The sequence below is a fragment of the Amphiprion ocellaris genome, chromosome 1, assembly GCF_022539595.1.
Source record: "Amphiprion ocellaris isolate individual 3 ecotype Okinawa chromosome 1, ASM2253959v1, whole genome shotgun sequence".
In the NCBI taxonomy this organism is placed as follows: domain Eukaryota; kingdom Metazoa; phylum Chordata; class Actinopteri; family Pomacentridae; genus Amphiprion; species Amphiprion ocellaris.
Window position 1 is genome coordinate 10,970,553 of NC_072766.1, and position 21,890 is coordinate 10,992,442.

The 21,890-nt window shown below is 40.3% G+C and overlaps 1 protein-coding gene across 2 annotated transcripts in view; it reads right to left on the reverse strand.

Moving 5' to 3' along the window:
* Positions 1-9,267: 9,267 nt before the first annotated feature.
* The window catches only part of sbf2 (SET binding factor 2), a 99,361-nt gene continuing 86,738 nt past the window's right edge, over positions 9,268-21,890 (reverse strand). For both annotated transcript variants that reach the window (XM_035954047.2, XM_023282852.3), the window contains 9 exons: positions 21,525-21,710; positions 20,334-20,460; positions 19,014-19,141; positions 16,307-16,531; positions 16,111-16,218; positions 15,813-16,003; positions 12,686-12,773; positions 12,287-12,418; positions 9,268-10,627 (listed from right to left, as the gene is read on the reverse strand). In XM_035954047.2, coding sequence (XP_035809940.2) covers positions 10,529-10,627; positions 12,287-12,418; positions 12,686-12,773; positions 15,813-16,003; positions 16,111-16,218; positions 16,307-16,531; positions 19,014-19,141; positions 20,334-20,460; positions 21,525-21,710 — 1,284 coding nt within the window. In that variant the 3' untranslated portion in view covers positions 9,268-10,528. The remainder of the gene's footprint in view (positions 10,628-12,286; positions 12,419-12,685; positions 12,774-15,812; positions 16,004-16,110; positions 16,219-16,306; positions 16,532-19,013; positions 19,142-20,333; positions 20,461-21,524; positions 21,711-21,890) is intronic.

Here is a 21,890-nt window from a genome sequence, read left to right on the forward strand (position 1 = left end):
ACATGAGGTCAAATAGAAGGAAGAGTTTTAAATACTGCAGTCCCACGACGACAAGAATAAAGTTTGTCAACAAAAACAAAATCTGCTGGTGGATTCCATTAAAGTCCTAATAAATGATAATAAAGTGTGATACTAAAGGTTTGTGGTGCTAAAAATGTCAAAGTAAAGATATCAAGTTGAACATCTGGATGGAGCTTGATAAAAGTTGACCTTCTTTCGTTTCTCTGGAGCCGACTCCATGGATTTTATGGATGGTGGTTAAAGACCTGCTCTTCGAGTGGTCTTCCTTCTAGTCGCTGTAAAAAGTCAGTCCATCCTGGCCGACTTCAACACCTCTTCATGACAACTTGTTCTGCCTCCGACCTCGTGGAAACTCCAGAAACTCGGGAAAACCTGTGGAGACTCGAAGAACTCGTGGAGACTCGAAGAACTCGTCGGGCAGGGGAAGGTGTGGTGGGCGGTGGGGGAAGGTGGGGGAGTAGAGGGGGGAGGCCGCCACCCACCTACCCACCTACTCTCCGCCCTGACTCCACCCAGACTCCGCCTTGGCTCCACCCATGTGGTCACTTCAGGAACTACGATGTCAAAGGGACGACGAATTTATTTCTTTGTATCTGATCTGTAGCTCAGTGAGTTAAGGATTTGCCTATGGAGCTGCAGGTCGCTGGTTCAAGACCAGACACTTCTTAAATTTTCTCAAAATTCTGACAAAGACAAAGAAAGAAAATGCCGGTGGTGGGTCTTGAACCTGCGACCTTCCACTCTGTAGTCTCTCTCTTATCCCCCTGAGCTATTCGCTCAGATACTAATTTTACTTTTTTTTGCGCATTTATCATCTATTTTTTGTCGTTTTCGAGTTTTTTTTTTAACTCGAGTCTCGACTCGACCGTTTTTCTCAGGAGGTTGGACTTCAGCCTTTGTGCTGGAGGGTTGAACCCTCAGTTCCAAGACTTTCCAAAGCCCCCACACCTCCCGAGTCCTCAGGACCTGAGCTTTCACACAGTCTGAGGGCTGAAATTTTCTAAGTCCCACAGTAGTTCTCTGTTAGATTGAACTTTCAGACAGTCCAAGGACTGATATCTTCTAAGTTCCTGAGTAGTTCTCTGTTAGTTTGAACCTTCAGACAGTCTGAGGACTGAAATCTTAGAAGTTCTTGAGTAGTTCTCTGTTAGTTTGAACCTTCAGACAGTCTGAGGGCTGAAATTTTCTAAGTTCCTGAGTAGTTCTCTGTTAGTTTGAACCTTCAGACAGTCTGAGGACTGAAATTTTAATAGTTTCTCAGTACTTCTCTGTTAGTTTGAACTTTCTGGTTAACAGAAGCCTTAAAACTTGTGAGCATGAGTCGATTTCACATTTAGATCATCCATCTGAGTTCTTCTCAGACCTTCACCTGTGGGTTTTTAGAAATCCTCAACAAACTTTGATTCTCTTCACTGAACAGTAAAGTTTGTGGAGCTCAGAAGGTAACATTAGTTTGATCAATGCCTTCAACTACTAGTAGACTTTATCTGGAAAGCAGTTTTCTGAAATGAGTTCTTAGTAAATCTGTCCACAATCAAACCAAGAACACAGAAAGAGGAAATGTTTGAAGAAACAACTTGATGTTTTCATTTCAGACTAGAAAACGTTTTACGACCTTTATCTGTTTTTGCTCTTTTTGATCGTTTTATTGTCTCTTCTGTTTAATTTGATCTTCTAAAGTCTAACTGGTGTCTTTTCAAATGTTTTGTCTTTAGTTTGAGTCTTCTTAAACATTTAGTTTTGCTCTTTTCTCACCTTTTATTCTTCTCTAATGTCTGATTTGATTTCCAAATGTTTTGTCTTTTTAATGTTTAATTGTTTTTTCAAATGTTTTATCGGCTTGTTTGAGTTTTTTTCCTTTCCCAATATTTAATGTTCCGATTAAATCTTTAAGGTTTTTCTTTTTAAATGTTTTACCACCTTTTAATGTTTAATTTTCTTTTTAAATGCTTCATTGTATTTTCTGTTTAATTCCTATTTGAAGTTTTATTGTCTTTAAGATGTAATTTTCTAATTAAACATTTAATTTTTTAACTAAATGTTTTGTCTTTTTAAAGGTTTAATAATCTAACTAAATGTTTTGCATTTTTTAAAATGTCTAATATTCTTCTTGTTTGTATTTTTTAAATGTTTAATTATCGAAAATATTTTATCTGTAATTTTTAATATTTGTATTTCAAAAATTTTGTTTAATTTCATAATGACATGTATTATATCTTGTTGAATTATCTAATTCAATATTTTGTCTGTTTAATAGAGTTAAACATTAAATATAATTAAATGCTATGTCTGTCAAGATTTTAACCCCAACCTTAAAAATGAAATAAACCCTTAAATCATAATGAAAATACTTCTGTTGTCACAATCATGAGTTAGTCAATTATTCAGTTTATCAATTCAACTTTATTTGTTTAGCACCTTTTACACAACTGACAAAACTAAACAAGCAAAGAGAAAAAAACTATGCTAAAACTATGATTAAAACTCAAAAACATTTTTAAAAAAAAGATTTAATATGGTAATAAAATATGTTGTGTCCAGGGGATGGAGGGAGTTTATTGAAGTCTTCTTGGGCTCACATGGGAAATCATTTATAATATAAACTTGATATTCAGTCTAAGGAAACTGCAGAGTGACAGAAGAACCAACAATATCTCCTGTTTTCTCCTTTAATGAGTCGACTCTTCTTGTGCTTTCAGACCAAAGAACTACAGACTCTTCACAACCTGCTCAAACTCTTGGTACAGGACCTCACCACACGGGTCAAGAAGGTTTCCTTCTCATTTCTACTCTGAAGCTCACCTTCTCCTGCTCAAACTGCTGATAAATGTTTCTGCTGCTCTGAAGTCTGGTCTCCAGAACTTCCTAAAAACTCTCAAAGGCTCTTCTGCTGCAGGTTGCTTTGTAGAACTGTTGCAGAAAACCTCACTAAACCACATGGAGGGGCCTCAAGATAGTCGTCCAAATGAAACCATACAAAAACCAAACTAGTACAACCCAAACGCTAAAGTCTCCTGCAGCCTACCAGAGAACCTCTGAGAACAGAGAATCAGGACAGGAACTCTTACCTTCTGGACAACCAACGTGGGTTCACAAACAAGAATACAGAATGTGTCTGACCAAAAACCTCTGAAGACTCACTACAGCCAAGATAAAGACACAACTCAGCTGCAACAAATCCACTAATCACTGCACACATTGCACCATGTGCTAACTGTGGCTAAAGAACCACATTTACCAAGACAACTATCCAGTACAAAGCCCTAAAACACACCAAGAAACACATTAAAGACGATTTTACTGCTGGAAGCTGCAAGCCAACGCCTAAAGAACAAGCTAAAGCAATGGAGCCAAACCCGGTTCAGTGGTGAAGAGAAGCAGAGGAAATGTTTGACTGCAGCTAAATAAAGCAGGAAGACACTGAGCTGCTCAGGTGTTCCTGATAATACCAAGCAGCCACCTGGACAGCCAATAGGAACACAGCTTACTGGAAGTCCAGAGGGCTGGGTTAGTGAAGGAAATTTAATTTAAAGTTGAAGCAGAAAGTTAAAGAAAGTTGAAAACCACCTTCTGAAATCTCTGAGTTTTCACACAAAGAACACCTGAACATGTCAAACTGGCTTCATAGTAGAACCATCATTGTAAAAACGTCATAGTATGGTGTGTTGCTCAAAAAACATTAGGACCCGGCTGTCAGGGGACAAATATGTAAGAAACATGAGAACAGAGAGAACCCAACCAGTAGGTCACAGTTTATCATCCCCCAGTCATCTCCTGAAGTCCATATGGTGAGAGACATCAGTATCTGGTTGTTAATTTACCAGAGGATGCTTAGAATCATGCTGATGTGGTCTGTACTCTACAGTATTTTAGTGACTCAATAAATGCCTAAGTTGTTTTTTTTTTTAAATGCTTTTTAGTTTTTAATAAACATTTAATAGCCTATATGTAATCAATAAATGGCCTTTGCCTATCTTAAGAAAAACTCCCTCCGAACTCTGATATGTTAACAGTACTAAATAAATCAATAAATACATGCATACACACAAAAATAAGTTAATACATTAACTGTGTTAAGATAAGATTTAGATTTTAAAAAAAGTTGTTTATGTTTGGGCTGCACAGTGGTGTAGTGGTTAGCACTTTCGCCTTGTAGCGAGAAGATCCCTGGTTCGCGTCCTGGCTTTCCCGGGATCTTTCTGCATGGAGTTTGCATGTTCTCCCTGTGCATGCGTGGGTTCTTTCCGGGTACTCCGGCTTCCTCCCACAGTCCAAAAATATGCTGAGGTTAATTGATTACTCTAAATTGCCCGTAGGTGTGAGTGTGAGAGTGATTGTTTGTCTCTGTATGTAGCCCTGCGACAGACTGGCGACCTGTCTAGGGTGTCCCCTGCCTTCGCCCGAGTCAGCTGGGATAGGCTCCAGCACCCCCCCTGCGACCCTAATGAGGATTAAGCGGTGTATAGATAATGGATGGATGGGTTGTTTATGTTTTTGCAGAATCCAGTATTGCTCACTGGTTGGTCATTACATTTTGTTAGTTTGATTTCACTGTTTAAAATGATGCCACCTCTTTTCAGACAGAACCTGTGATAATAAAACAATACAAAATTTTTAGTTCTGTGTTAATAAAGCACTTAAAGCTTTAAGTATGGCTAAATGCTTTTTTCAAAATTAAATATATCACTCCTTAGGTGGTAGTGGCCCCAAGTTCAGTAAAGTTGGAAAGATATTCACAGATTTGGACTTCCAGCATCAATTACTCATTAGATATAGGTTGTCAAAACATAAACGGTGCCTCTTTCCCATTGTTGCAAGGCAGACTGTGCTACAAGCCAGTTTTATCAAAAGTAGCTGTCTTTCAAGCTACAGGAATAACATTGGTGTCTATGGAGTGAACAGGGTCCGTCTGCAATTTGCAAAACCGCTGTAACAGTAAAGAGAGACAAACATTCAATAACTTCACTCTTATACATTGTAGTGTCACTAAAATCACTGCAGCCTTCAACTGGCTCCTGTTGACAAAGTGTTTTAACAGAAATGTAAATGCTGTAATTTGATTCTTTTAATGAACCATGTAACTTGAATGGATGTGATGCTGGTGTGACCACAGTGCACACGTCTGATGTTGCTCACAGTGGTCCAAGGGACGCTCAGGGAGTTTGTGTGTTTGCTCACACTCATGAAAAATTACAGGGAACATTGCTCACTACTATCCCCTAAGGCAAAAAATCAAATGTTTAATTGTGCTTTTCTATTCATGGATGAGCGGGCGGTGTCCGGATAACATCATCTGGAGCTCGGTTGATTCATGCACTTGGTAATCTCCCAACTAGACCCCCATGTGCTGCCGGCAGCTGACATCACCCTGATATCTAGGGTGGGACTCGATGATGTGAGCCGAGCCGGTGAGATCAGCGTTTGGAGGTGCTGCGTTGAGTTTCGGAGCAGGTGCCCGATGAGGGGTCACGAGGTTTCTGAGGCTTGAAGGGGCCCCAGCAGCGGTGAATCAGCTCTCACATGGCTGCAGAGGCACCCAGGAAGTGGAATCTGCATTCACTGCAGCTGCAGGGCTACATGGATAATAGGATTTGGAGGAGCAATAAAAATAAATCAGTATCATCTGTCAAGGGGGGTATTTTTTTTTTTTTTTTGCAAAGGCCAATCAGCATTCACTGCAGCTGTGACTGCACAAGAAGGGTACAGGCTCCAAAAGCAACAGATACGTGCAATTTTGAATTTATAGACTGCTTTTGATTTGTCTTTTTATGTAAGAGCAGCACGCTTCCAGCCAACCATGACTTATCCCACTGAACTCAGAAGAAACATGTGGCCAAGTTACACAAGATCACTGTCACACAGCTATGCGTTTATAACAATAGTGTTCTTAAGGACATTCGATGCTTTTGTCTGTAATTTGTCTTAAACTTCACAGAGGATAGCATTTGCAGAGGCAGTAATGTACCCAACCTCACGTCATGGTTATATAACAGCAAAGAGCTTTTCATCTTCCAGAACAACTCATTTGCATGAATGTGGTGCGATTTAGTCAGAGGAAAGCAGTTATGTGAAATCAATAGCTGAATAAAATGGCTGCTGAGGAAAATCACCATTTTTATCTCTGGGTAAAACGATTCCTGTCATGGCATTCCTCACAATCCTGCTGGAGAACTTCCGCTGCGTCCCTCAGTTCACGGGCAAACGTCCTAATCTCCGTACCCAGAGCAAAAGGCTAAATATGGAGAGAAGTGCCAGAGGCTCTGCCCAGATGTTCGACTGCAGCAGTTCTGCACCTGCTGCCAGAACAAGCCAGCTGGGAGACCGAAGCACAAACACCCACCGCATACCACCGAGCCCATGTGCTCCTCTTCTGACCTCAGCTTCCTCCCAGAGGTGAACTTTCGAAGGACTGCAGGAGTCCTGACCAGCACCGCCTACCAGGCGCCACAGAGCCTGAGCTGGGGCTCCTGCCCAGTCCCATATTCACTGCTGGCAAGTGAGACATCCATCATCATCCTGTCCAAGCCCTGCTGTTGGCTCTGAGCAAAAAAACATGGGCTGCAGCGGTGTCTGATTACCTTTCATTGAGAGAAAGCCCTTGTTAAAGACGAGGTGTTTGTTAGAGGCCAGAAAAACATGGCAATTACAAACGGTTCACGTTTTCTCCCTGTGTCCTGTGATCCATAACAAGACTGAGAGACTACAGCCACGTCAGCAGCTGAGAGGCTCAACTTTGTACTAAGAGCTAATGCAGCACTCACTGCTGAGTTTCCAACAATCTTTAGCATGTCCATCACATTAGTTTGATGTGTTAAAATGCTCCTTTGTTAAACAGTATTCATCAACATAGAATGGAAGACAAGTGCACAGCAACAGAACGTAAACTTTGAGTCGTGTTTTTGACATTTACACTGGAAAGATGGAAGAAGGTTTAACACAGTAATACCACAACTATTAAACCGAACCAAGCCCAACACCTTTACCTCATTTAATTGATCTTTTAGTTTCCTTTTAGAATCTGTGCAACTAAATCCAAATACAGTGTAAGTGTAAGAAGTGTGTCTGACGGATAAACTTCTGAACTTCTGAAGCTTTTATATTCTAGTGTCATAGAGAGATAGAGAGAGGAAACAGTGGTACTTGAAATGAAGAAATTCCTAATTAGAGGTGGTCTAAATCGGGTGTCAAACATGCGGCCTGCGGGTCAAAACCGGCCCTCCAGAGGGTCCGATCCGGCCCGACTTTGTAAAGACTAAAAATTACAGAGAAGACATTAACTGCAGATTGAAAATTTGTAAAACTATAAATTTAAAATAATTTCTAGACTTTGACAAGTTGTTTTGAGCATAAAGTAAAATACTAGATTGCTCTTGTCATTTTGTGTCTTATTTCTGTAATATTTTCTCTTCTTTTTTGCTTTTTGTCTTTTTTTGTCTGACTTTTGTCATTTTTCTCATGTTTTTGTTGATGTGTTTCCTTTTTGTCTTGCTTATGTTATTTGTCTTATTTTTGTCATTCTGTGTTTTGCTTTATTCGTTGTTTTGTGTATTGTTTTGTTTTTTTTTGTGTCACTTGTATTTTTTTGTGTTTTTTGTCATTGTTTCTTGCTTTTGTCATTTTTTTGTCTCGTTTTTGTCATTTGTCTGTTCTTTTGTCGCTTTGTAACTTTTTTGTCCAATTTTTGTCTCTTTTTTTGTTTTGTTTCGTATCGTTTGTCTCACTTTTTGTCATTTTGTGTCTCATTTTTGTAATATTTTGTCTTGTTTTTTTGTCTGACTTGTCGTTTTGATCATAAAATACTATATCATTCGGTTCTAGATACCTGTGACTGAATGTTTTGTGCCTTTGTAGATAAACTGTGATCTGTAAGTTGTAATGTGTAAAAGCTAAACTGAAACATAATGTTGTTGAAACTGAATTTATTTTTCTTAAGAAATTTCAGGTTGTTCATAATATTTTGTAAAATGATAATTCCTTAAATGGGACCTTTTTCAGGACAGTTTTTTGCACTAAAACAAAGGAAAAAATTGCAATTGTGGTTATTTATTGATTATTATGCTCTGATTTTACTGGTCCGGCCCGTTTGAGATCAAATTGAGCTGAATGTGACCCCTGAACTAAAATGAGTTTGACATCCCTGATCTAAATGATGTTATCCGTTACCTCTTATGTCTAACTCTGTCTTTTAGGACACCCTCAGAGTTTGTTTCATATTCATCTCCAAAAACTGGAACATTTCTCTGAGTTCAGCGAAAATCTGAGCTGAAGGCGTGTTTCTGCAAGCAGGATTTGTGACATCACAACTGCTACACAGCCAATCATTGTAAAGCATGTCACCTCAGGAAGAGCAAACCTTCACACGCTGAACTTTACTGCTTGCATCCGTCAGTTCAACTATATTAGTAGAATTCTTATTTAAAGCTGTGCGATGTTATTGATCTTAAAACTGGAGGGTATCTGTCACGAACACATACGCATTGAGCACTTTTGGTAGTTTTTGGTAATAGCATTATTATACGAAAAGTAAACTGACACTAAACATAAAAATGTTTTCAATTCTGGTTTTATTATAGGCACAAGTGCATACCTCATTTAACAAACAAGCTATTACTGCAGTATTATTGGCAAAATAAATATTCCCTTTTGTTGTTTTTATTAGTAGTTTTGTATCTCAAATAAAGTATTTCCTAGTTCTGGTGACTTACTGGGTTTCATGGCCAGATATTGGGGGGATCTCCGGAGGAATTATGGGTCGGTTTTTACAGGCTATCAGCAGACTTACATTTGTGCCAATTCTGGCAGTTTGATTGGGGTGATTGCAGCATCAGTTAGGTTTTGGCCTTAAGATTTGCATCAGTGTGGGCTCAGTCTGCCATTTTTACTGAGGGATTGTGAGCCCACGCTGGCAGTGTCGGTTTAGTTTCAACACTGGGTTGGAATGGGGCCAGACTGATCTCTTTTTGTCTTTATTTTGTTGTGCACTTGTTTCTAAGTGAAGTTGACTGACAGATACATTTGATTTCTCGTGAACTGGTTAAATCAGGCAAAGCAAAAACAAAGCAAGCACTTAACTCTTGAAATAATCCATACAGCCGATATGCATATTCAGTAATATTTTCACTGCAGGATTTCCACTTGTAACTTTATCTAATTGAAGAATCCGAATGCTTCTCCAATCACCGTGAGCAAATAAATGAGCAAATCCCACCAACGTCCACTCAGTAAGCCATAAACGCAAGAAACGAGTAGTTTCAAGTATGTTTGATTTATTTCCAAAAAATTAGTGTCACCACAAAACATGGTACAAAGATACAGTAACAAAAAAAGCTTCTGACATCTTTGAATAGTTTCATTAATGTTCTTTTTTTGTAATGAAGCTGAATAGGCTGCACAAACAGAGAACAAATGAGACGAGGATCTCTGAAAACCACAACGTCCTACATGATATATTCTGTAAAAGCCCTTAAAAGACACAGAGCCTGCCTGGACAACAACAAAAAAACGTCTCCATTTCATTTTCAGAACAATGTTTCACCACAAACAGGGAACAGGCCACTCAGGTTTTTTTTTTTTCTTTTTGCACCAGTAACGACACATTTAAAAGACTGGTTGGTCACATTAGAATGAAAGTTAGAAAAGTATACTTATGCTCAGTACATACAGTTTATAAAATGAAATGTCACGTAGGTATTTACAGGAAAACGATGCCACCACACGGACACAGTTACACTTTTAATAAAAAATAATAATTTACATTGCATGAGACAAACGTGTTAACCAGAAGTCAATAAACAATCAACAAAATAGAGAAAACGTCACATATTTAAATAGAAAAATGTCAGGTAACTCTTTTGAACTCACTGTGCAAACTCTTTTCATTTAAACCGTCAGGATGAAACATCACATGTACACTGTAAAGTAATGCCTTTAGCCTCGCCGTCTGCATCAGTTAGAAAATCTATATTTGATAACGAGTGCATACTTTAGAGCTAAGTGCAAACAAATTGCTTTTTAATGTTGTGCATTAAAATCTCTGAGTTTTTGGCGGTTCATAATGTTTCTGTAAGCAGCAATAACTTTTTCCTCATAGTAAAATATCTGATAGAAATTCTTTTACAAGGTCTTTTCTATATTTTTTTGAGTCTAAAATTGAACCCACAGTTTTAATGGCCAGTGATATTGCTTTGATGTATATACAGCTTAAGTAGGATAACATTTCCTCCATAGTGCAGTCCCCTAAAACACCACCTTCTCTTCATCCCTGTCGGAGGGAGCTGACAGCAGAGACGGATGTGACTCCGACTGGAAGCTGACGAACGCTTGATCAGCCGCTAAGTAACGGGCAGAGAAGGTGGACGGACGGTTTCCATCCTCCACTACCAGGCACTTTGTTCACTGTGGTCCCAAAAGATTAAAGACACCTGAAAGCTGAATTGAGCGGTTTCCACGTCTCTGCTCTCAGCCGCCTGACGCTGCCTCTGGTGTTGGTGATGTTTGGCCTCAAAGTTCAGGCATCAGAGATGCAGTTCTGGATCTTGTCCATCCACACCTGAGCGCTGGGAGCGTCTGAGGCGCAGAAGTTGTAGACTCTCTTGCTGGTCTTTAACTGGAGGAGCAGCATATAAAAAGGGTTAATGGTCACCTAAAGAGACTGACCATCTGAATTTAGTGGACATTTTAAACTACAGGGGGTCCTCGACTTGCGTCAGAGTTCCATTCCTACTGATCTACGTTAGTCAATTTTTGCCATAAGTTGGAACTCCGGCGAAAATGTAAACAAAGCCGTGATGCGCATCACGATATCGATCAGTTCTTGGGAAAAGTCATGAATACCAACAACTTTCATGTATGTATGAGTCATTTTACAAGAAGATAACACAATATTGTAATGGAATGATATTGTTGTTGAGGTTTCAATGTTTATTGTTCAGTTAGAGATTTACCTGATGTCAGTGAACGTGCCATGTTTGGTTAGCTCACCTCTGATTGGCTAAGAGTCAGCAGTAGTGTGTCTCTGGCGAGAGAGAGCTGGGAACAGCAGTTAATTCTGGAGCTAAGTGACAGTTTTTTTTGTAGTTATTTTGGTGATGGCTACGGCCCACAGCAGCCTGTTTGAAGGTTCAATAAACAACCAGAGAACGAGATGAAGTCTCACCCGTTCATCACAGAGAGTCGCTACAATATGTTGCACTGTTTTTACAACTTGAGCGATGTTTGTTGGTGTTTCACCCTGTTCAGAGTGTTTTATTATACCAAATTTCACTTCCATGGAGATGTTTTTCCTTTTCTTCGAAGCACTGCCATCAGAAGAGTCTGACTGACACTTGGGAGCCATAATGAAAGGCAAAAAAAAAAATCAGAATTCAAGGTGGTGTACAACCAGAGAATGGAAACAAAGCCGTCTTATAGCGCCGTGTGATGACGTATTCGTCTGCTCCGCTCGTCAACTAGTTCCACGTAACCAGTTCTGACGAAACACCGTACGTTAAACTGAGGACTGGTCCGTAACCAGTTTCAACAAAACGCCGTAGGTCGATGACGTCGTAAAGCGAGGACCCCTGTATTTCCTAGAAAATTGGCCGCAGAAAAAACTTTCCATATATCAGGAGCTGGCTGAGAAGAGTTTGTATTAGAACTTTTTCAGGCGATACCAGTAAAACACAAGTGGTTTAGTTTTTCCATTCCTTTGCCAGACTTGTATTGAAATAAAACAAAAAATACTCTGAAGTAAGGCAGTCATACATTATTGCTTTGGAGACGAGGGATCGGTTCAGTTTTGCAACAGTTGACGTCAAACAGATGTTATGCAGCCATGTTCTGTATCGACCCGAATGCAGGATGAACCCGAATCGGAGGCGTTTTCAGTCAGTATGGTTTTATTTAGTCTGCTGTGGTAAAACACGTTACACAAGCCTTAAGAAACTCCTCCAGGTGAAACTGGGTGAATGAACTTCAACAGCCGACTTTCTCTGCCAATGAACTCAAGACACTTGTGAGCCTGATGACAATAAGGCTACAAAAACCCACAATGCAACACTCTCTGGGATTCTCTCTATTAAAAAGAAGATTTATAGTAATATAGTTGTGAAAATGTAATGCTCTAGCACTTGAATATAAATAATACTGTCTGACACTGTATGCAGACTAATGTAGTTGAAACTTGTTTAAATGCAACCTCTGTGAAAAATCTAGTGACAACACAGATACTTTATTTTAAAAACATGTCTGGATGGAGACGTGACGGAGTGCACTAACATGTACTCACGTCAAAGAAAGCCTTTTCACTGATGTGTTTGGGGGCTCCTATAGTGGGAGCAGCGATCATCACAGACTCCACCTCGGCCAGATCGATGTGGCCTCTGCAGTTTGTGTCCTCACCGGTGTCGTAGTACCTCAGCTGGAAAGACGTGACTGTTAACCTTCAGTCTCACTCAGGTAAAGAATAAAGTGGTTTTTTTTTAACCCTCTGAACCCCAAACATTTTCTCCTGCCAAATGTTTACTCACTGTGGACTAATTTTTTGCTGCTATTATGTTTTTCCAGTTTTTTTCTCTAATGAATGGTTCGTGATTGGCAATAATTTAAAAGACAACATGCCTTTTAAAACCACCGACGGGTTTTGTGATCCAGAGGGTGAAACATGAATGTATTACAACCTGCTTACCTGGTGTTTTGTAATGTCCAATACAAACCAGCGAGGTTTCCAACCTTTCAGCAGCGCTCCACGTTTGTACAGGATCCCCTCATAAGACCTGAAAAAACATAAAGAGTGAGATCCAAGTGCATTTAGAAGTTTTGGATGACAAACTAAAGCCTCAAACTGCAGACGGCTTAAACAATGTTCCTAATACTTTTGTTTTTTTCATCCATTATTAGAGTCTAAGTCGGTGAAGCATATCTCAGTGTTTGTTTCCTAAAAGGTTGAAAGATTAAATACAAATTTGAGTGAGTTTCTCCACATGTACAATATCAACTCCAGCACCGTTTATACACTGTAATCCTGTAGTGTAAAACGAAAATAGTCTACAAATCTGTACTATCATATTCCAACTTTCTCAAAGCTTTACATGTAGAATCAATCAATCAATCAAGTGCCATCCAATCTTTTGCCTTCTGAATTGTGACTGTTGCCCGTTCCATATGTAGCCATGATGTCAGTCCGTCTATCATTTTCATTTTCTGTCTGCCTCGTCCTCTCTTCATGTTAATTTTTCCAGTTGTGACGATACATTCCAGGGTCTCTTTCCTCATGATGTGTCCAAAAAAATCTTGCTTGCCGTTTCCTAATTTCGTTCAGTAGCGTATAATTTGTGTGTTGTGTTTTTAAAACACGTTCATTGGTTATTCTGGCCGTATAAGATATATGTAGCATGCGTCAGTAAAACCACATCTCTGCTGCAGTCGTTCTGTTTGACATTTTATCATCTATGCTCCAAGATTCACATCCGTACATCAGAACTAGTAGAATGTAACAGCTGAGAGTCATTGTACGGATGCTACTTGCTATTTTCTTGCTTGTCGGAATATTTTTCATTTTCGTAAATGCTGTTCTTGCCATTGTTTCACACCTGCCATCTCATGTCCTCCATGAACCGAGATATTTGAAATGATTAACCTGCTTCAGTATTTCTTGGTCTAATTCTAAGTTACAGGTTGGGATGACATTTTTCATTGAAATTACCATTACTTTTGTTTTCTTTTAGTTTAAAGACAGACCGAATTTTTGGCTCTCTCTATTAATTATGGATACTATGGTTTGCAAGTTTTCTTCACTATTCGCTATCAGCACTGTGTGATCTGCATAATGTATGTTTTTTTATGCTATAACTTCCGATGGATACTCCTGATAAGCCTTGTATTTTCCTCATGATGTTTTCACTGTACAAGGAGAACAGGTCAGGTGATAGCACATATCCCTGTCTGAGTCCTCGTTTTATTGGTTCTTCTTCATCAATTTCATTATTTAATTGCTCTGCTGCACTTTGTTGTCACTGGAGGGTTTTCATAATTTGTAAATCCTTTCCATCTATGTTTCTGTCCTTTAGCATCTGGATTATTGCTTGATGTTTTACTGTGTCGAAAGTTTTGATTACAATCGATGATTACATGTAAAACACAGTAAAAATCAAGCAGCAACCTCCGGGGAAAATAAAATGATGAATGATGAAGGTGCCTAAAACTGCAATCCCTCTAATGGCCACTAGAGGCTGACTTCAAAAATGAGTCAATCCTCATAGACCCCATGTTAAAACGTCCAAGCAAAAATAAACATACTCATCATCTGGCTCAAAAAACTGTTTTGGTCTCTAAAGCTAATTTCCCCATTCATGAAAATTTCAAAGGGTGTGAATTTTGATACAACTCACGTTTACATTGTTTTAGGGCTTAGAGTTATGCATATGTTACGACTGCGGTCGTTTATGTAGTTTCCTGTGCTGCGTGTCCTTTTTACATCCCTATCATGTATGCAAATAGGGCTGCACCGCACCACGGCCACGGTTGGACGCCAGGATAACCGGTCGGCACTGGATTGGTTGGCTGTACCAGGAAGACCGCGATATAAAGGCGGAACCGTGACGTCGTCTCCGGGTCAGAGGGCGTGGCTACATCCTACCCTGCTTCCAACCTACAGTCAGCACACTTGGGTTCCAGTGATCAGCTGTGATTTAGGGATTTAATATTGCGTAATCACAGTGAGCAGCCACCTTTTGTTTAACCGGCTTTTTCTCATGTTTAAGTTAGGATAGGGAGGTTAGACTTTGTTGTTCTTTTTACCTTTTGTTTTTGGCAGATCAGTTTTGGGTTAATAGCTTAGTGGCTTTTTGTTTGTTGTTTTTGGTTTTGCTCACTGTCGCTTTCAGTTACCAGTCCCCATTGTTTCAGTTCTTAAATTTGTTGAGAAATAAATACCTAAACTTTATGCGAAAACGTGTGTTGGAAATGCTTGGGACCAGGGGAAGGATGCCTCTTCATGTTACGCACAGTGGCCCCTAGACCTGGGCGTAACACATAATTACGGAAGTGGCCGCTTAAAGTGACAGGTGAGTACCATCACTGGACAATCAATGGCCCACAGACATTTCACGATCCAGCTCAGCCACACTCACTCAATTTTGGATTAATGGGGAGTTAGGAGGAGTCAGACACCGCAATATAGCAACGGCTGCAAGCACCGCACTTAGCTACAGGAAACTCATGGCTGACATCATGGGGGGGTTCATTCATCTTTATATACAGTCAGCTGCTTAAATGATCAGCTCAACACATCAGAAACTATTTTATTTTTTCTGTCCACAAAAATGTGAAGCTTGCAAATATGATTAAATATTTTACAGGAAATGAGAATACTTCAAAGGATGATATTATTTATGGATCATTTATTATCCAGAAACATGCATAAGAGTGAATGATGTTTATTGATGATAGCTTTCACTCTCCTCATCTGTTAAAGCTTGTATCTGTCAGAGCGTTATTTGGAATGTGAAATATGGAGAGCATGTACAAAAAATATTTTTTTTTTTATCCAAAGTAGATTTTAATCACTGTTTGTTTAACTCACAGGAAAATATCCAGATATTGGAGCCAAGAGACTGTACTTTAACCTCACAGTAATTGTAAAATTACACACCCAGAGTTTAACAGAGTACAGACAATCCTCACAAACATGACACACGGCATACCACAACGCTGACTCATCTTCCAAAACTGGACTGGCCACTTGGCCCCAGCGTGCAAGTGAATCAAATGTGGACTACTTATTTGTTCCGGCACTCAGGAAGTTCACGACCCACCTGTTCTCCTCGCTCTTGGGGGTGAACTGGTTGTAAAGCGTCGCAGCGCGGCGGTTGATCCCGTTGGCTGTGGCCGTGCTGCGGTCGTCGCCCAGTCCGCTTTCTGGCAGGTGCAGCATGGAGCGCCGCTGGTAGGCCTGCAGGCTGGACGTGGGAATGAGGCCTGAGATGGACACCGACTGCTTACAGAGCTGCAAACACAAGACAAAGGAAATGTTTTACGCAACTGAACAAATGTATGTGACTACTTCTTCAGTTTTTTAATATAACATATCATCTTTACTCCTCTACTACACACATTTCCTTCTTGCTTGAGGTCTTCCTGAATGCTGATTCTGACCCTCTCCAGAGTTGTCTGCCATTTCTCCGGGGGCTGGTTTAGTTGACCTTCCAGCTTCTCGATGTCCTGCAGCAGCAATAAAAGCCAAAAAAGATGACGTACGAGAACAAACAGGGCACAACTTGGTTCAAAGCTTTTGGTGATCAACTCTTACAGCGAGGAGTTTGGTGATGGCGTCAGGCTGAGCGCGGCTCACGCTGCTGTAACACGGCCAAACAATCCTCCTCTTACTGTTGGAAATGGTGTCAGCCTCCTCTGAGTTCTCCAACCTCACAGCCATCATCCTCCAGTCGTAGCACGGTCCAGTCGACAGAGTCTCATCCGTGAAGAAGTCCCACTTGTTCAGGCTGGGGATGCTGATAGACGGCTTCAGAATCACCTAAAATACAGAAAACAGGAGGTGTTGATGAGAATCTAATGCAAACCTGTGGGGTCTAAGATGTAAAACACAGCAGAAAACAGAATTTAAAATAAAAAGCCTGAAATTTGTAGTGGTGAATCACTGTCTGTCACAATGACTACGCTGATGATGTCTATATGGTGTTTTTCCATTAAGATAATTCAGCTTCACAAAGAGCAGCTTGTCAGTCGGTGGTGTGGTAAGATACAGAAACAGGATCCTCTCATTGATGTGGCTGGAATATAACTAAAAACACGAGAAACTTGAACATTGAGGACTCATTGTTCAAATCAGGACCGATCCACCCATGTTTGATACTATTTCTTCATCTCTACTTTGGTCATTCTCTCACCCAGACTCTCCTTACTTTAGATCAATGGACAATTCTGTGAAAAAAAAAAAAAAAAAACTATGCTGATGATAAAACCATTGTGGGTCTCATTTCCAACAATGATGAAATCCAGTACCACACTGAGGTGGACCAGGCCATCACTTGGTGTGCAAAGAACGACCTCCTGATTCATTCAGAAAGTCATTTTTGACCTTTAATATATGCACTATTCCAAAGTACCAACAGACATAAAGAACCTACATTGAAGTGGAAAACTAACACTAAACACATTATTGCAAAAGCTCAACAATGACTTTAATTCCTGAGGCAGCTTTAAAGGTCCCACATGGTGAAAATCCATTTTATTGTGTTTTGTGGTTGTTAGAAACTTGTAAAGTAAAAGCTGTTAAGACATTAATATGTTTATTTCTGCTATTTCTCAAGCCCCCCAACATCTAGATTGGCCCCCAGCTTTACCAGCCAGTTTACTACACTGCTATGTTCTAGCTGAGGAACTAACAGTCCTCTCATTTAAACCTTGCGTAATCCTGCCTCCTCACTGCCTGCTGCTTCTAGGTGAGCTATTTAGAATGAGCAGCTACCTCTCAGTCCACCAGCTTTATTTACTTTCTAGAGCTGCTCCTGTCAAATTTAAATGTCTCAGCCATGAGCAAAGCAAACCAAAAGTTCCGCTGCTGGCTGCAAGAGTGAACACAACAGTCTTCACACACTCCCAGGATGCAAGGAACTGAAAATCCAGTGAATTCCATGTATTTTTTATGACGATGTCCATACAGCAAAAGGAAAATCCTTAGTGTTAGTGTGTTGTGGTGCAAATGTGACTAACTCTGCAATAACAACAAAACTGGTATATATTCATCTATAAAGCTCTGCTGGGCAAATTCCCAGAACACCTCAGCACCCTTCTCATTTTCAGTTCTAGTAGTTACCATCTGCGCACCTCCAAGTGGTTGCTTTTTAACATTCCCCGGGTTCTAACAGGCTTTGGCAAAACAGCGTTCTCCTATCATGCACCACGGTCATGGAATAATCTACAAAAAACTCTTAAACTACAAACATTCATATCCATTAATGACTTTAAGAGTATCAAAAAGAACACAGCGAAGGAGGAATGTCAGTGTTTTTCCGGTCACTGTCCTTGAATAGCTGTCAATCTGTTTTATTGTTCACTATTTATTTGTGTATTATGTATCTGTTTTAGATAATTTTTAAGTTCTGTATGGCTGCTACCTTGGCCAGGTCTCTCTTGTAAAAGAGATCTCTAATCTCAGTGGGACTTCCTGGTTAAATAAAGGTAAATAAATAAATGAAATAACACTTCATTAACTTTGATCACATTCCCACAGGTCAGAGCTGTGTGAATAGTGTAAAGCTGAGAGATACTGAGAGATGTTGGAAACTTAAGATCAATTTAAAACCCATAAACAACCTCTCTGTTCTCACAAACACTGCATTTATGCTGACGCCTCTGACTTGCCAATTCTTAAAAAAAAAAACAAAAAACATCACATCGGCCTCAACATTATGACCACTGACAGATGAAGTGAAAAACATTGATCATTTTGTTAGAATGCCACATTCTGTTGGGAAACCTTGAGTCCTGATATTCATGTGGATGTTTGACATGTATCACCCATCTAAACATTGCAGGTAAAGTAACCCCCCGCCTTCCCATGGCAACAGCAGTCCTTGATGCCAGTTGCAACCCTCAATAGAACACTGCACCCCGACACACCGCTAAAACTGCTCAGGAGTGCTGTTCACCCAGGTTTCACACTCCCCAGATCCAAATCTTATTGAACATCTGTGGGATGTTCCAGGATAAGCCTGATCTAGGTAGGTCCCACCCTGCAACCCACAGAATTCACTGCCACCATCCGCAGAGGTCCAGTGTCCATGCCCCACTGGGTCAGAGGAGTTTTAGCAGCATAAAGGAGACCAACACAATATTAGGCAGGTAGTCATAATGCTATACCTGATCGGTGTACATTGATAATGTAATTACAGCAAGAGTCCCAAGTTTATTCCACCTCCTCATGTATGCAAACAGCTCCCACATTTCTCTCAGTTGGCTCTGGTCAAGTGCAGAAAGGTAACAAAAACACTCACGTCGCTCTCTGAGGGGCTGTACAGATAGTTAAAGAAGATGGGACTCCTCCGGTGCATCCTGTTAATGCACTCCCAGATGCAGATGCCTCTCCGGGCCTGTTTATCTCCTTTATCTTCAAACAACAAGCCTGTGAAAAACAGAGGACAAGCTGTTGAGCACATGGGCCAGTTAATCTCACAAATCGTTTTAGCTTATGGAACAGTCTTGTTAACAAAAAGTCGGCAAATGGTGATTGTGAGTTATAACGTGGGTACTGGGAGAAGAAGGTTTTGGCTGGCTATGTGTACACTCATTTGACAGAATATCAACATGAAGTATAGACAGTGCAAACTACAACTAACCTCACCTCACAACTTCAACACATCATTTCATTTCCTGCACCAAATATAGGCTTGCATATTTATTTTTGGGAGGTTTAGTGCTGTAGCATGTCAGGATTCTGTGAAGACAGTGAAGGCTTAAGTGTTGGATTTAGTTTTAGAAACTCTTCAATAAATCAAGCAGTTTTTTTTTACTGACGTGGACATTTCAAAAACAAATCCTTGGCTCATTTAAGGAAGGCATTATGTGCGCAAATTCAAATATTGTAAATAAGTATCACACTGCAAGTGACTTTAGACATATAACATAAAAACAAGATTCATAGTAGAAGAGTAGTCACAATGGACACAATAATGACAACAACACAACAGATACAGTCATTTAAATGAGTCTTACACAATGTTTTAGTTGAAATTTCTTAAAGGGCAGACTAATAATAATAATAATAATAATAATAATAATAATAATAATAATAATAATAATAATAATAATAATAATAATAATAATAATAATATTAATGAAATTAACAAGTTTCGAGAATAAGTAGACAATGACTGCATAATAAATACTAATGAAAAGACAAAAAGCAAGTTTATGCAACTAATGTGTCATTAAAATAATACAATAGCAACATTTTATTATTTTAATTATCATCATTATGGACAACTACAGATATTAAAAGCACTACTTTAATCACTACAATATATTAATCAAAAATAAAATGGAAAAAGAAAGGAAACTGACAATTAAATGATAATAAAAGGGAAAGACAGAAAATATTTAGCTTTTTGCTAACCAGGCTGGTAAATGCTATTGATGAATGGGGGCCTAAAGAGTTCACCTCTATCTTTTCAATTTAATAAAATAGTTTCTTAAGGGAATGTGCAGCTAATATGGGTTGTTCATATCTCAGTGGAATGAAGCATTATGACAGCTTCAAAATGAGAAAGTTAAAAAAAAAAAAATTCCCCCTGGTATTAATTGTAAAAGACACTGACCATGTTCCAAGCGCTCATAGTCTGAGTCCAACAGGAAGTTCTTGAAGCGGTTAGAGATGTGATGATAGGCCAGGAACTTCAGATAATACTGATTAAACTCAAACTCCAGAGGATGCTGCTCCAAAATCTGCGAGGACATAAGAAAATGGATAAAGACACCTCGAGACCAAAAGGGAGGAAGAGTCAAAGACAGGAGGTCAGAGTGTTGTGTGACAGCTGCGTTGTGTCCTCATGTTGTGGCTTCACTTCTCTCCAGTGTGTAATTGACCAATTAGAAACAGGAAAGAACCTCTCCTGTCCGTGTGAGGGCAAAGGCCACTGATATCATCACCGCCAGACACAATCCAGCCTGAGCCAGCAGGACTGCTGCTCCATTGTTCCCATCCAGTGGTGTGAGGTGGCCAACGACAGTGTTGAATATTTGAGGCCACCTGGGTCTGCTGGCAAAAACAACAGCTGTTTTGGAGATGAGGCGCTTCTATTTCTAGCTCTTGTCCGATTCTCCTCTCCCCCCTCCTGTTTATAGCTCTCCAGACCCCAGGACCCCCGCCAAAGTGTCTTAGCTGCCAAGCCTACAGTTTCAAAAGACAAATGCAGAAACTATGCGTTGATGTAAGTGTATGGGAGTGGATCTGTGTGACCCCAGGAGACACAAAAAAACACACCACATTCTCTAAAGTTAGCATTTCCGAGCGGACACAGTTCTCTGGACCTCAGCTGTGTGAGCTTCATTCTTAAGTCGACCCCCCCTCACTCCTCCACATCCTGAAGAACACCCAAACCTTCCTAGAGACTCTCAATCCCCCAAACTCCAATTTTCCACATGCAGCTCTAAGCACGCACTGAAATGTGAAGAGATGCTGAAACACGCGAGCACAGACAGCTCAGCGCTGATCACTGGGTTCACCGACCATCTGGGCAGCAGCCTGCCTGCACACTCACTGGTGCAATATGCTGTCGTGATTACATCTCAAGCGTTGGGAAAACCAAACCAATGCACGGTTAATGACAGCTGAATTTCTCGCCTTCTTCACTCACTCGCCTGTTTGCTTTTGAGGAATGCGATGAGCTCATGAGGAAGTTGTGAATGACGTGAAGTCACGGGGTAAAAAGTGGAGCAGAGTCACATAGCGGGGCCAGAGGTGAGCGCTCAGTTCACCTGTGCTACCTGTGGGGTTGGCTGAAGCTCACCTGGTGCACACAGTCCAGGAACTGCAGGAAGATGGGGGTGAAGCCGCTGCCCTGGCTACTGGGACTCAGGTTGCTCCGCTGGCTGAACTTGTGGCCGAAAGACAGCCACTCTTTCTCCAGGAGCACCTGAAAACCCTCCAGGGTCCGGTAGAACGGATCGCTCAGCAGCTGCACCAGAGACACCACCTGCAGCAGGACAGAGAAAAGATGTGAGAAACCAAAAAGCAGGACGCTTGACTGAGACATGATGTGTGAGAACAAACACCTCCACAGAAAAAGATCTTCCTGATTGGTACCATACTCCTGGTTTGTGGTGTCCTTAGTCCTGCTGCAGCCTAAAATCCCATGGTGCACATGTGGTTTGTG